This window comes from Filicampus tigris, chromosome 3 (assembly GCF_054856515.1).
Source record: "Filicampus tigris isolate MCC_2025a chromosome 3, RoL_Ftig_1.0, whole genome shotgun sequence".
In the NCBI taxonomy this organism is placed as follows: Eukaryota; Metazoa; Chordata; class Actinopteri; order Syngnathiformes; family Syngnathidae; genus Filicampus; species Filicampus tigris.
Genome location: NC_141219.1, coordinates 5136926 through 5150452, shown reverse-complemented (window position 1 = coordinate 5150452; position 13527 = coordinate 5136926). Strand labels below are relative to the sequence as shown.

Here is a 13527-nt window from a genome sequence, read left to right as displayed (position 1 = left end):
GGAGGCTCTGCTAGCAGTGGACTCAGTGGACCGGCCATTACTGTTAACTCCAATGCTGCCTCAGCGTTTTTGAGACCGCATGCCAAGACGTCACGTCTACCGACAACTACGGTGCATTGGGACAGCATATTCCATACACACAGGTTCGTTTAAATTGAAAAAAAAAAAGTAGTTTCAATAAGTCAAAAACATTCAAAAGACGTATATATATATATATATATATATATATATATATATATATATATATATATATATATATATATATATATATATATATAAAATTATTAAAAAAATAAAAATAATATTTTGATTATTTAGTTAAATAAATAAAAAGGTAATTGAATCATTTAAACAATCCCTGAATACATTGAAAATAATTTGGAAATAAATAAGAAATCAAATAAATAATATAATAAGAAATAAGAAATAATAATTCTTCGGTGTTCCTCATTCCCGCGTAGGCGCTGGAAGCTGTAGCGAGTCAACAACACCGTCTCCTCCTCTCGAGTGCAAGTTCAAAAATACTGCTCTCGTTGTAATGGATTCAACTTGTTCTGCTTGTTAGGACAATCGCCAACGGCGCAACAAGTTCCCAAGTTGTACAAGAGATTTTTCAATGCAATGGGGACTTATGATCGCTTAGACAAGGGAGTGCAAAAACCGTTCAAATAAACCGCTCCGTGAAACAAAGCGCATAATTTTACCGTAAGTCTCTTACCGGAAGTCGCGTGCATTTTTTGTCTCTCCGTGAGCGTTCTCAGGAATACGGTGGTTACAAGCCACGGGTTATGGGTTATATATTAAGGGAGAACTTGAGGGAGGGTGCAGGGAGGGTTGCGGGGCTCTCGATGCAAAGCGAGGCGAGGTTGAGGGGAATATGGGCCGAGGGGAATACAAGAGATATGGGGAGCACTGGAGCATGCTCTTTAAACGAAACCATTCTGCCATGTGTGTGTGTACATATATATATATATGGCTAGAAATGAATATATTTATATATGCCCATTGATTGAGCAGACATTCACTTGAAAGCAAAGGCTGAGATATGGATGTGTGTGTGTGTGTGTGTGTGTGCCAGAATGAAAGAATCCGGCGTGGGAGTGAACACGAGGCACTCTCCATTTGCTTCTTACATAATGCGAGCTGTTGGCTGGAAAATTCACACTAAATTGAATATGGTTGGAAGGTGGATTCAACACACACACACTTCTTTTTTTTTTTTTTTTTTTTTTTTAAATGATTCTCTTGTTCCATCATTCAAATGAAAACTCAACGCCGGAAGCGTTGGAGTTGCCTCGCCGTCGCCGAGTGGATTCTGCTAATAAGCACATCGTCACCCAGGCCAAGTGGAGCGTCCAAACTGGAGTCATGCCATTTAATATATTTTCATTTCTTTTAGAATACTACGTCCACATCAACTCACCGGCCAAACCATTAGGTACCCCTGCACCATTTAGATTAACAAGAGCAATAGCAAGCATTTGGCCTTTACAAAGGTACTCATGCTCACTGTCAGGTTATTAGTTACAATATCAGAAATATTCAAATAAATAAAAAACATATGACGTATCTATCTACCCATCCATCCTAATGAGTGTCACCTCTTTCATCTCGCTAATCAAAGGCCACAAATTGAATGACAAAATGTGCTAAAATCCCGAAACGTACAGAAATAGTGTGAATGACAAATCCACAATACTATATTTGTAAGTGCAGTGTTCTGAAAGCCACACAACATCACTACTACTTTTTTTTTTATGATCAATCTCAGCTGCCTTTATTATCTCTGCCAGGGAAGTTATGTGGCATTGTCACCTATCTTCACCATCATCATTATCTCGTTGTTATCACGCTGCTCGCTTACGCTCAACTCGCTTCGGGCGGATGCGCATCTCTCCCGTTCGACAAACCGCCGAGATATCAAGAAACTTAGAATATTCATTTTTTCTTACATAGCTCAAAATAAATAGTCGGGTTGCTACTTGGGTTTGAAAAAAAAAACAAAAAAAAAAAAAACATCACATAGGCTATCAATTTAAAACCATTACAACCATTATTAGATACGTTTCGAGGAGTGTGATTTGAGTTGGGCTATGTCAGAAACCTTACTTAGTTAGTTAGGGGTCGAACAACTTCAGATTTATTTGCCGTCGATAGTTGACTCGACTTCAGTTCACTTTAATGCCATTGATATTGTTTTCCCGGTTGTCAGCTCATTGCAAGCTCGCTCGCTCACTATGGCCACCGTCCTAAGTTGCACAGGCCCGAGCCCCAATTTCTTTAACCGATCACATTCAGATACTCGCTCATTCAAACACATTTTGGACAACTTCACGTCTCATAAGAGGAAGAAGGAAGAGGATTGCGAGTCAGTGGGAAGAAGGTTAGTTAGTTAATCAGTAAATTTGTTAGTTAGTGCGTTCGTTTAACATCTAGAGAGTTTTCTGGTGTGATAAAACAGTCCCCCAACAACCAACTAACCAGGACATGCAGTGTAATCACCAAAAAAAACAAAAACAGATAGATTAAATGGCTGATATTTTCAAAATCAATAGGATCTTGATCCAACAAAGGACGCTTAATTTGCGAACATTTGAAGAGAGCATTTTACATGTTTGATCATTTACAAACTCAATAGGGTCTTGCCCTAATTCAGGCATACAATGTCTTAGAGTGTCCTTCAAATAAATCAAGAGGATCCAACAAAGACATCATTCCCGCAATCTCGAAAATCACTGGCGTTCTTATAAGTTGGTCGGTATTATCGTGGTCATTGGGGCATTGTGGGAGCTCGAGTAGTGGCCAGACACATGAACTGATGCGACCTTTTGACCGCGTCTGCCTCCATCAGGTGAGGTAGCTTCCAATTCTAAATCAATAGGGTCTCGCCCCTAACAAAGACATACAAATCCCCGAAAAATAGAGAAGACTGTTTTCAAGGCTGATGTCATTTCAAAATCAATGGGGTCCTGCCCAAGCGTCGACATCTAATCCCCAAAAAACATGGAGACTGATTATATTGCTGATATTTCTTTGAAAATCGATAAGGTCTTGCACTGACAAACATCATCCCCGAAAACTTAAAGCAGATTGGTTAAACGGCTGATATCTTTGAAAAGCAATAGGGTCTCTTGCTAACAAAGCCATATAACACCCCCCCCCGCCCCAAAAAAAAAAAAAACCCCAAGAAGACAGTCTACACGAGTAATACTATACGTTTTCAAAAATCGATGGGGCACGGCTACAACAAAGGCACTCACTCAACTTTTGGCACATGGCTGCTATTCATCAAAATCAAGATAGTCTGACTGAAAGTATGAAGATGACTCATTGTGTCTCTTTTTTTTTTTTTTTTTTTTTTTAAATCATTAATGTTCCTCTCAAACAACAACATCAACTCTACGAACCATTTGAAGAAGACTGTTTACAGGACCGGACTCAGCTCAAAGACATGACAAGACACCAGAAGCTGGAAAATCTGAAGAACACTCACATCATTAAGGTTTTCCTCAAACGTTTAGAGGACTAATGTGCTACCTTGCTCCAAATAAATACATACAGTATTAATCATTGTTGAAATAATGGTGTTTTTGAAAATGAAGACTATTCACACACACACACACACATTTTTTTTTCAAGAAAAACACTAAACCTGATTTTAAAGAAATAGTCTAAAGAAAACCATTTACGAAAACTATTCTGAGGGCAAAGCCATGATATTCAGAGAAAAAGTGGAATTTTTATGACAATATTTCTCATTTTGAAAAGAAAAAAAAAAAAAAAAAATCACGATACTCCAAAGGTTAGGACATTGTTTTGTTTTTGAAAAGAAAAACTTTGCAAAATCAGGAGAATAAATTGTAATTATAACAAAGAAAAGAATGCGTGTGCTATTCCAAGCCAATCTCTAATCGTTATGGCAGGTGACATTGAAGGAACCTGTCAAGTGCCACTTAATGACGAGCTGCGTCTATTTATAGCCCGTTTGTTGTTTCGGTTGCTTGCATAAAAAAGTGATTTCTTCACGCTGTGTGCGTGGCACCGCCCTTGAGATTGTCAACATGTGTAATCATCAAGTCGTCGCCATTGCGGTGAGTCAAAAATAAATGAGCGCAACCATCAGCAGTAACATGGGTACCTTTCCGTCCTCGTCCTGCCGTACTTTTATTTCGTCAGCGCCACCACACCGAACGCCGCCACCGAAAAAAAAAAAAAAAAAAAAAGCCTGCGCACTCCTACACCGGAGCCCGCCAGGGGACATCACGAGAATATTTTCGGATTCTCTCCAGGCATGAAGAGGACCCAAGCATGAAGGAGATACCGCCCAGTTGAGCGAGACAACGATTGTTCCATCTTTAATGCATAACACAATCAAAAATATGCATGTGAGACGCAGGTATTATTTTTGTCCACTTGGGGTCACCATCCTTACGTTGTAAACTGTAGTATCTGTAACGTCAAATGCGTGCGTCTTTAAGAGGCTGGACCTGGCCTGTTGAGTGATGTTTGTGTGTTGAGTGACTCAGCGTCATTTGAGGCCACGCAGCTAGTGTATGAATGCGCTTGTTACATGTTTACTTTATAACCGTTTGTTCAATAAAGCCGTTGAAAGTCCATCGGCAGCTGTGTCTATCCTTGACCACCTGTGGAGAAATGATATTACCTTGTGACTAGCAGGGGGGGAGGCTATATTATATTAGCTAATGATGTTGACTTTATTGTAGATGTGCAGTTGTGTAAGCCAGTTCCACTTTGCAGGAGACACGTTACACTTTGACTGTCTTTTTACATTCTTTCCTCCCGGCTCATGCATCTAGCTGCGCGAGTCTGCTGTAAAATGAGTCTGCGTAGGAAAAATGGTCCAAAAAAAATCACGTGATTTTGCAATTTTCCTATTTTTACGTGAATGGTGTTTCCGCGTTACAAACATCGCATTAAAGTGAGAAGAAAAAAAAAAAAAATCCAAAATTGGACATAATTTTTCACAGGACAGCGACGACATGTACAATTTAAAAACTCTGCAATACAGTCAGACCGTAAAAAGTGCGCCGCGATATATGGCATCTCGATACCAACGTTGATACCGATACCGTGTAACGAGAACGCTCGTGTATTTCAAGTTCATCTCCTCTAAGCACTGCTGCACTTTCATCAAATGAAGCATGTAATACTACAAGAGTTGGGATCAATGTGATACCAAAAATACAGGGCCAGTGTCCCACAACGTGCCTTGCACAATAGAAAGAAATACAACAGCCGCAATAACACATAGCATTAAAAAAAAACAAAAAAAAAACTATGATGACAGACATCTTGCGCAATAGTAATAGAGACACGACCACTACAAATAATCAACTGTGTTTATTCACGGCACACTCCGTACTGATTGTTCCATGACAGCTAGTTATGATAACCACCACATTTAAATAAATAAATATCTGCAATCAAAAAAGGTCCTCCCATACTCAGTCAGGCACTGGCATGCGCCTAATATACTAATGAATATAATTGCAGTTCCTGACAGTTATTTATGATAACTGGCCCGCCGCACGACAGAAATAAATAGAACAGACGAAAAATAATTCAGAGGGTCAAATGTCTACGGCACGCGCGGGCACACGTGCAATGTGGGTGTAGTATAATTAACGCGATTGCTCCTTTCACCAGTGACTCTTGATAAACGCCACCGCGCACAGTAGAAATAAACAAAATGGCTGGGAGTAATCCAGTCAATAACAGTGGCCGTCGATAGGCCTACCGTGCATCTGCATGCGTGTTCATTATCGGGCTAAATGCCGTGTCTCTGAATAGCGACGTAAACATGTTTTTCTTTGAAGCGCCTCCCTGGAGGATGCCGCCAAATGGCTCTGGAAGACTGAAAAGTAAATCATCTTCTTCTATTTCTTGACTTCCATATGTCGCTACTCCGGTGCACGCTTTTTAAAAGCAACTATATTAAGCCATTGCCGAGCTCGCTTGAACTATTGATGGCGATGTCTTAAAAGGGGAGACGCTGGCAAAAACAGTTAAAGTGCATTCGGTGTCACCACTTTACTCGCCTTTTAACCGCAAACTGCTTTACACACAGACACAGTGACCACTTAGCTATTAGCCGACCCGCCGCTGATGTCTTGCAGTGAGAGCCGCCCCCCCACCACCCAAAAAAAAAAAACTGCAAGAAAAAAATATATAATTACTTTTTTTTTTTTTTTTTTTCCAGTGCAAAGGGCTCTCTCTGTTGCATAAAACTAATCTTTCATGGATGGCACAAAACAAGATGGCGCAAGAAACCGACATAAAGTGCAAGAACTCATTTTGTGCCTTTTTTTTTTCACAAAAATCAACTCACTCAAAATGTTAATATTATTGAGGTACTATGCTTGTCTTGCATATCACTCCAAATCCGCCAAAATGATTAGGCTTAACCACATTGTAGTATAAGGATGTATAGTATAAGACCCAGTGTAAGTGTAACTATGCGTGCCATCTAGTGGTAATTGGTGATATTACAACTTAAAACTACAGTCAACCCTTGCAACCTCGTAGTTGGCATCCACAGATTCACATAGTCACAGATTGTTTTTTTCTTTTTTTTTATCCAATTTTTAAGGGATTTTTCACTTTTTTCCAGGATAATTTCCCCCCATTTTTCGGTGGGAAATAAATATTGATTGTTCATCAGTGTTTTTTTGTTTTTTTAAAATTGAATCAAGGGGCCACTGTGTCGCGGGCACTGCTCTAAATTGTCCATAAATGTGAGTCCTGGGTGTCTCCTTTCCTCTCATCCTAAATTCCGCTGAGAAAGGCTCCAACGTGGTTATTAAAGATTAAAAAAGGTGACTACGTTGGATAATTGCATGTGTTTGACGAGTGTATCATTAAACACAAATATAGTCACATGATGTATATGTATGTCAGTTCAGGTCTCATTGCCCGGCAGCAGAGCTCACGCAGGCCAGCCAGGGCCAAGCGAGGCAGTGATGCAATAAATGCGTGTGTGTTGATGTGTGTTGATCATCCCAGGGCCTGGTTCAGGTAATGCAGCGGAGAGGAGGGTAAGCCGTCCTGACACACACGTCTGGATCACAGAGGTTAGCCGCCCGCCGCGGGCTACCGTCCGTGTAAGTGCGACCACGTAGGTTTGTGTGTATCATTTTACAATCATTTTTTTTCCCCAATGCAACTGAGCATAGCTTCGTATCGTGTACAAAGACAACTGACAGCTTCATTCCATTAAAGGAACACGATATACAAAACAAATACTGTAATGTTGCAATATATATATATATATATATATATATATATATATATATATATATATATATATATATATATATATATATTAGTGTTGTCAAACGATTAAACATTTTTAACTAATTACTCGCGACATTTTCCAGAATAAATCACGATTAATCGTATTTTTCAACTACAATTTTTACGAAGCTTGGAACCGTTATTTACTCGAGTAAAATCTGTAAATTAATGTGGAAAAAAAGTAAAAGTGTATTTTGATGCAAAGAAAGTTCTAATAGCTTTCTTTGATCCTTGAATACGATTCTTTTCCTGCAAAATACAACAGTTGAACGATCCACCAAAGGAGGTACAACTAATATGGTACTTTAATTTGGCCGTGCAAAGTGTGCACATTATTTTGGATTACTCCAATGAGCCGTCAAGCAACTTTTTGAAGTAAAGCTACGTAAAAGTCCGTCTTTGCGACAGTGACTCTGTTCTAGGTTTGGCTGTAGAGTGAGCAGAGGTCAGCTGCTACAGGAAGTAAATACAACTGAGTTAACTGAGTAAATTTTTTTTTTGTGCATTATGAAATTTAAATTAATCTCCATTAATCTCCATAGTTAATGCTTTAATTTTGACAGCCCTAATAATATATATATACACATACAGCATGTGGACACACCTCATGTCGCTATGATGAATAGGACTTGTCCATATTGCTGTTGTCCCATGAAATGTTCAAAAAATTAGCTACATTTGTGGTGTTTTGCCCTCCAAAACACCCTTTTTGGGGGTAAGATTACAATTAAACAAGCTGGCATCTCAACTACTGTTGTCTACTTCACAATAGCCACATTTTGGTACCATAGCAATACGCAAGGCATTTCACTCATTCTGATTCTGATTAAAGGTTGTGTTGAGAGACCACCAAATTAACAAAAAAAAAAAATCAATTGACAGTGGAGTGAATTGAGCACCCTAACAGCACTCTGTTGTACTATAATATGCATAGTATCTGGATGTAAGACAAATGCACAACATGCACAAAAAGAAAAATGGGGAAAAAAGAGAGAGCAAAGATTTGGTCTTAGTGGGTTAGCTTGAAAGTGAGCGGCCCTCTTCCATCATTGACTTCCTCTCGACACGCTGCCTCAGCCTTTTTTCGCCTCCATAATTTAAACTCTGTAGTGAAAACTAGTGCCAAAAATAGCGGCGGTATCATCTGCTCCGTATGTTAACATCCCGCAGCTGCCAGCGGCCATTGTCGAGTCGAGCAGGGCCGCCGGAATTACCCAGAATGCAGCACAATGTGGCACTCATTGGTTACTGTTGTTTAGCCGTTCGAAATGACTTGAACATTTTTTTTTTCCCATTTCCAAAACTCGGCACGGAATGATGGCAAAAATATGTTTTATTTGCTCACTCAGATTTTTTATGAATCGCTGTTCATGCTTTGAGTGGTTAATCACAATCAGAGTGAAAATGGGCTTAAAGAAGAAATTTACCCCTAAAAAAATCGAAGCAATAATAAGTCCTCAGCACCTTCACGGGACTAAACATGGTATTCTGAATAATATTGAGTTTGTGGAATATGAGTTAAGCAGACTGTTGCAATCACGGCTCATCTGTTTTCTGAAGCTAACCCATGATTGGTCGTTACACACCGGGCAACGCGACTACTTAACTGACTGAACTGAATAATCGTGTACCAGGTACAGTCAGCCTCTCCCTACCGTACATCTACCGACACGCTGCAATAGAAATTTTAGTCAATTGTCATTGGAAGAAGTTGATTGGCCTGGCAGCTATATTATAATAACACAAAGAGAGAAAACAGGAGAGAAATAATGGTATTGGCAATGATAGGCTTATTCATTGACAGCCCCCGTACCTTTCAGCGACAGTGACTCTCCACACTTCACTTTTTAGCTACATGCATATATGACATTTTGAACAGCATTAAATGTTTTTGGAAAACACAATAAGTACATACTGTATTGTTACGGCCTGGCGGCGGCCGGCTGGATCTCGCTTCCTGCTCGGAAACGTCTTTTTTTTTTAATTGAAAGTTCAAGTGATACAACAAGCTACATCTGATCTGAAAGAGTATTTACATCTGATTGTGGCAAAACTACTTGCCAATGGTCAGCCACGAATGAAAACGAGTTGCAGAACCCCGCAGCCTGTTCACATCCCTCAGTGAGCAGCGGGCCTCATATATTCAATTACATCCAGGCGGCAGAGGAATTTGTGCATCTCACAGGCAAACAACAGGACAATGTCAGTTCTCACTTTTACACGGTTTACCTTAAATGCAACTATTTCTCGCTTAGTTCGCCAATCAGCTGCTGTAGCCCACCAGCTCCAATACGTTTCGATGGCATAACTTTACACGCTAATTTACAAGCTAGCTCGACAGCCTTTTAAGACGTGGCCGTTGCTATTCGCTAGAAGAGCGTAATAGGAAACAAATTATTGTCATGGAGCGATTAAGACATGTTTTAGCATTCCTCATAACTCTTCCTTTGCACTTTAATTCATTTCCTGTCCACCCGGTAGCACGCAGCATACGCCTTAGCATACAAGCTCGTCTGCCGTGACGCCTCATTAGCTGCCAGGACTCATCCTTGATTGGAGCCAGCTCTGGGCCAACGTGATAATTGCCACCTCCTAAATAATTACAGCCCCAGAGTTTCTGAGCAAGGTAAGTAATGAACTAATCCCGCAAAGTAGCTCATTACGGGTAGCGTGTAGCTAATGCTACTTTACGCCGCACGGATGTGTACTGTCTGAAAGTGAGAATTTTGCTCTGAGGTGTCATATTGCATGTGGGTAAAACAGTATAAAAAATATAGCTAAGCCTGTAGAGGTAGTGATAAGCAAGTTACCAATTTTAGCAGATGCTATCGAGTAAGCAAGCTAGTCAGCTAATGTGCCCATCTAGTGGAAGTTGGTCAAAGTTAGTAGATGAAACGCTAACGGAAGCCCATTTAAAATGATGGAAAATGCTACTTGAAGTCGCTAATTTACCCTTAATCTTAGTAATCTTATCCTACCATCTAGCTAGCCAGCCATTTAGATGCCTATTTGTACACTGCTGATAGCCGTGCAAACCATACTTGTTAGCTAACCAGCTGCTGTAGACAATGCTAATGATCTTATCTGATCACTTGCAGCAAGGCTAGGAGAAGAGCCAGCAATTCTTAGGTCAAAGCACTATCATGACAAAGCCAAATGTTAATCAGGGTTGCAATGTTGTTAGATTAAACAGATTAGCCTTAGCTAGCGGTGTTAGCTTGAATGTTACTCGAATATCCGGTGAAGTTGTCGACAGGCATGTTGGGACTAGTGCAACCCACACAGATCATTGTAAGTGGGTGGCTCGGTGTTGAAATGCTGCCTCCACCAAGGAACATACAATCAATTCTTTTACTGTCTTTAGGGGCCTCAACAAGTAGCTCCCATCCCTTTGTCTTCAGAGTAAGAATTTTCACTTTGACGCGTCTCACGGTAGAGTGGGTGAGCCGTGGCTCATTTGCATGAGACAAGACCACCCCCTCGAAATACATTAATCCCATATGCATGACTAACCTTTCATGCCGAATTTGGAGCGTCGTCCATATTTGTTGATGAGCACGAAAAGCACAAGGAGGAGGACGCAGGCAAAGCCCGCCAGGCCCACCGCGATAGAGACCTGAACCAAATGGAGGCAGACACACACGTTAGATAGTTGGCATTACAGTATATTGGGTTGATTTTCAAAATGGTCAGATAGCAGCTAAACAGCAGAGAGAAAAAAAACCCCAAAAAACTTAAAGTAAAACTCACCCCAAACGTATCCTCATCCGGGCGGCCCGAATCCGAGTCTGTGGGCGCCGAGGGAACTGCAAAATACAAACACAAGAAGAAGAAGTTAGAATGGCATTTGCAGTGAAATTAGATGTCAGTCATCATGCAGGGAGCTACAGGAAGAACAGAACACACACACACACACAAAACAAACAAAAAAAACTTACAAGCAGAAAGAAGCACTGCAAAATATGACCTTCTTTCTTTCTTTATTTTTGTACAACATCTTACTGGAAAGACTGCATGTTACTTTTTACCAGAATGTCTGCACGATAGTCACTGATATACTTCCTTTATTTCTTTTCCCTCCTCCCATCATCTCTCTTCTTACAAAAAGAAAAGCTAAAACAAAATATAGTTGTAGTTATAGTAATAGTAGCAGATGTGGTGATATTATAATAGTAATAATAGTCAATAATAGTAGTGGTAAGCAATACTAGTTGTAGTAATGTAGTACAACAATAATAGTAGTAGCCTGGGTGTGCACAGGCCCCGCCCCTGCTACTGCTACTACTACTGCCCACCCAGTGAGATTCATGAAAAAATATATACTTTGACATTTTTTGTAAATTGTTATTAAATTATTTTTGAATTTGTGTTTCGCTGTGTTTTTGATTTGATTAAATATTAAGAATAGCACAATTGTGGTTGTCTAAGGAAGATCTGAAGTACTGCAGTATAGTAACAGCATTAGTAGTAATAGTAGTGTGTTAGTACTTTGTAGAAGTAGTAGGCGTTGGTTACTTTGGCCAACTGTCCAGAGGAGCCATCAAATTGTTTAGTGCATATGACACCACCGACAACTCTCTTTCGACCTGTGGCTTATTTCTACTTGTTTCTATCAATTTATCAGTTGTGCCCCCGTGGTGTCGTCCCAAAGCAGCAGGATGAGGTCAAACAGCAGCAGTGTGAGTCGCGGTGACACAGGTGGAATCAAGTGAGGCGCTACAACGGGGGAAACTCGAGGGCCTGGAGCCAGCACATCACACACTCATTTGTGCTCAAATGAATGCTGGCACGCTACGCTGGCTACCAGTAGCTGCAATAGGCTGCATCGCCACCGCATTCATGCATTCATGTCTTCCTCGTCATCTACAGCAGCCTGTCATCTTTGCCTCCCGTGGCACACCTTGACTAGAATGTTTTCAAGACAGAAGGCCTTTGTTACGAGGGGGAAAAAAATGAATGCCTGGGAAATAAAGTTGTGATTTGAAAAAAACGGTTGTAGTTTCACTGAAATGATCCGAGAGTAAAATTCTACTACTACAAGAGAGAGAGTGTGTGTGTGTGTGTGGGGGGAATGATATCGGGAGAATAACACTGTAGTAATAAAGTCACATGAAAAACTCTATTACACTAGACTAAAATTGTAATATAATGAGAAAAGATTCAAAAATGGAGTAAAAAATTTATATATTTTAGCGCTAAAAATACAATTTCATGAGATTAAAGTTATGAGGCAAAATGTAGTTTTACCAGAGAAACAACATTTCTCGAGAATACAATTGTATTATTTTGAGGCTTTTTTATGAGATTAAAAGTGTACTACAATAAAAAATAAAAATAAATAAAGGCTAAAAATCCAACTCTTTATGCAGTTGTGATAAAAAAAAAAAATCCAAAAAAGTAGTAGGTATATGAGAGAAATAAATTTAGGAGAATAAATCTGCTGTTTGAGGGGGGAAGAATCATTTTAATTTTACAGGGATTCCTTCCCCCAACTTTATGATACTAAAATTGTGTTATTGTAAGAAAATATTGAAAAGAAAAAGTAAAAGTAAAAGCATAACATCAGAAGAAGAAAATTGGAAGATAATTAGAAAAATGTCAAAACTTTATGAACATGATTCTTTTTTGATGATAAAAATATGCTCCTAATTGCAAATTGACAAAAGTTGAACTCTTACAAGGAAAAAAACGATTTCCCAAAAATTCATTTGTAATATTAAGAGAAAATGTTGTCATTTTCTGCTGGAATAATTTCAAGAGAGTAAAAATGTTGTTATATGGGAATAAAGATTTTTTTTTAACGGGTCATATTTTGAGAAAAAAAAAATCATGTAAAAAGTTGTTTTGCAGGTAAAAATTTCAGGAGAATTATGTTAATACAAGAACAAAGGCGTAGTTGAAACTGAAAAATAATCAATTTCACAAAAAGTAGTTGTATTGTAGGATGACAAAAATGAAAGAAGAACCATTTCCCATCATTTCACAAAAGCAATTTCATTGTGAAACATAATTCCTGGAGAAAAGATTTCCCTATGAAGAGAAAAATTGGGTTGAATTCTGAGAATAGAAAAATTAAAGCATGATTCCACAAGTTGTAATACGACAAAAAAGTCTTTTTTTTCAAGTCGTTCTATGAGGCAAAAAATATATATATATTAAGGGTGGAACAAACCTCAATTCATAACAAAACCAACAAGGTATGAGGCTAATATG

The 13527-nt window shown here is 39.2% G+C and overlaps 1 protein-coding gene and 1 long non-coding RNA gene across 4 annotated transcripts in view; one reads left to right on the top strand and one right to left on the bottom strand.

Moving 5' to 3' along the window:
* The window catches only part of ntrk3b (neurotrophic tyrosine kinase, receptor, type 3b), a 223785-nt gene that overhangs the window by 66519 nt on the left and 143739 nt on the right, over positions 1-13527 (bottom strand). For both annotated transcript variants that reach the window (XM_086025698.1, XM_086025699.1), the window contains 2 exons: positions 11065-11120; positions 10828-10930 (listed from right to left, as the gene is read on the bottom strand). In XM_086025698.1, the coding sequence (XP_085881824.1) occupies positions 10828-10930; positions 11065-11120 (159 nt within the window). The remainder of the gene's footprint in view (positions 1-10827; positions 10931-11064; positions 11121-13527) is intronic.
* LOC147149644 (uncharacterized) lies at positions 9323-12354 on the top strand. 2 transcript variants are annotated; one of them, XR_015086143.1, is made up of 3 exons: positions 9343-9516; positions 9796-9940; positions 11939-12354. It is a non-coding gene; the product is annotated as an uncharacterized LOC147149644 (long non-coding RNA). The 2 variants fall into 2 exon arrangements; XR_015086142.1 differs by having other exon boundaries at positions 9323-9940.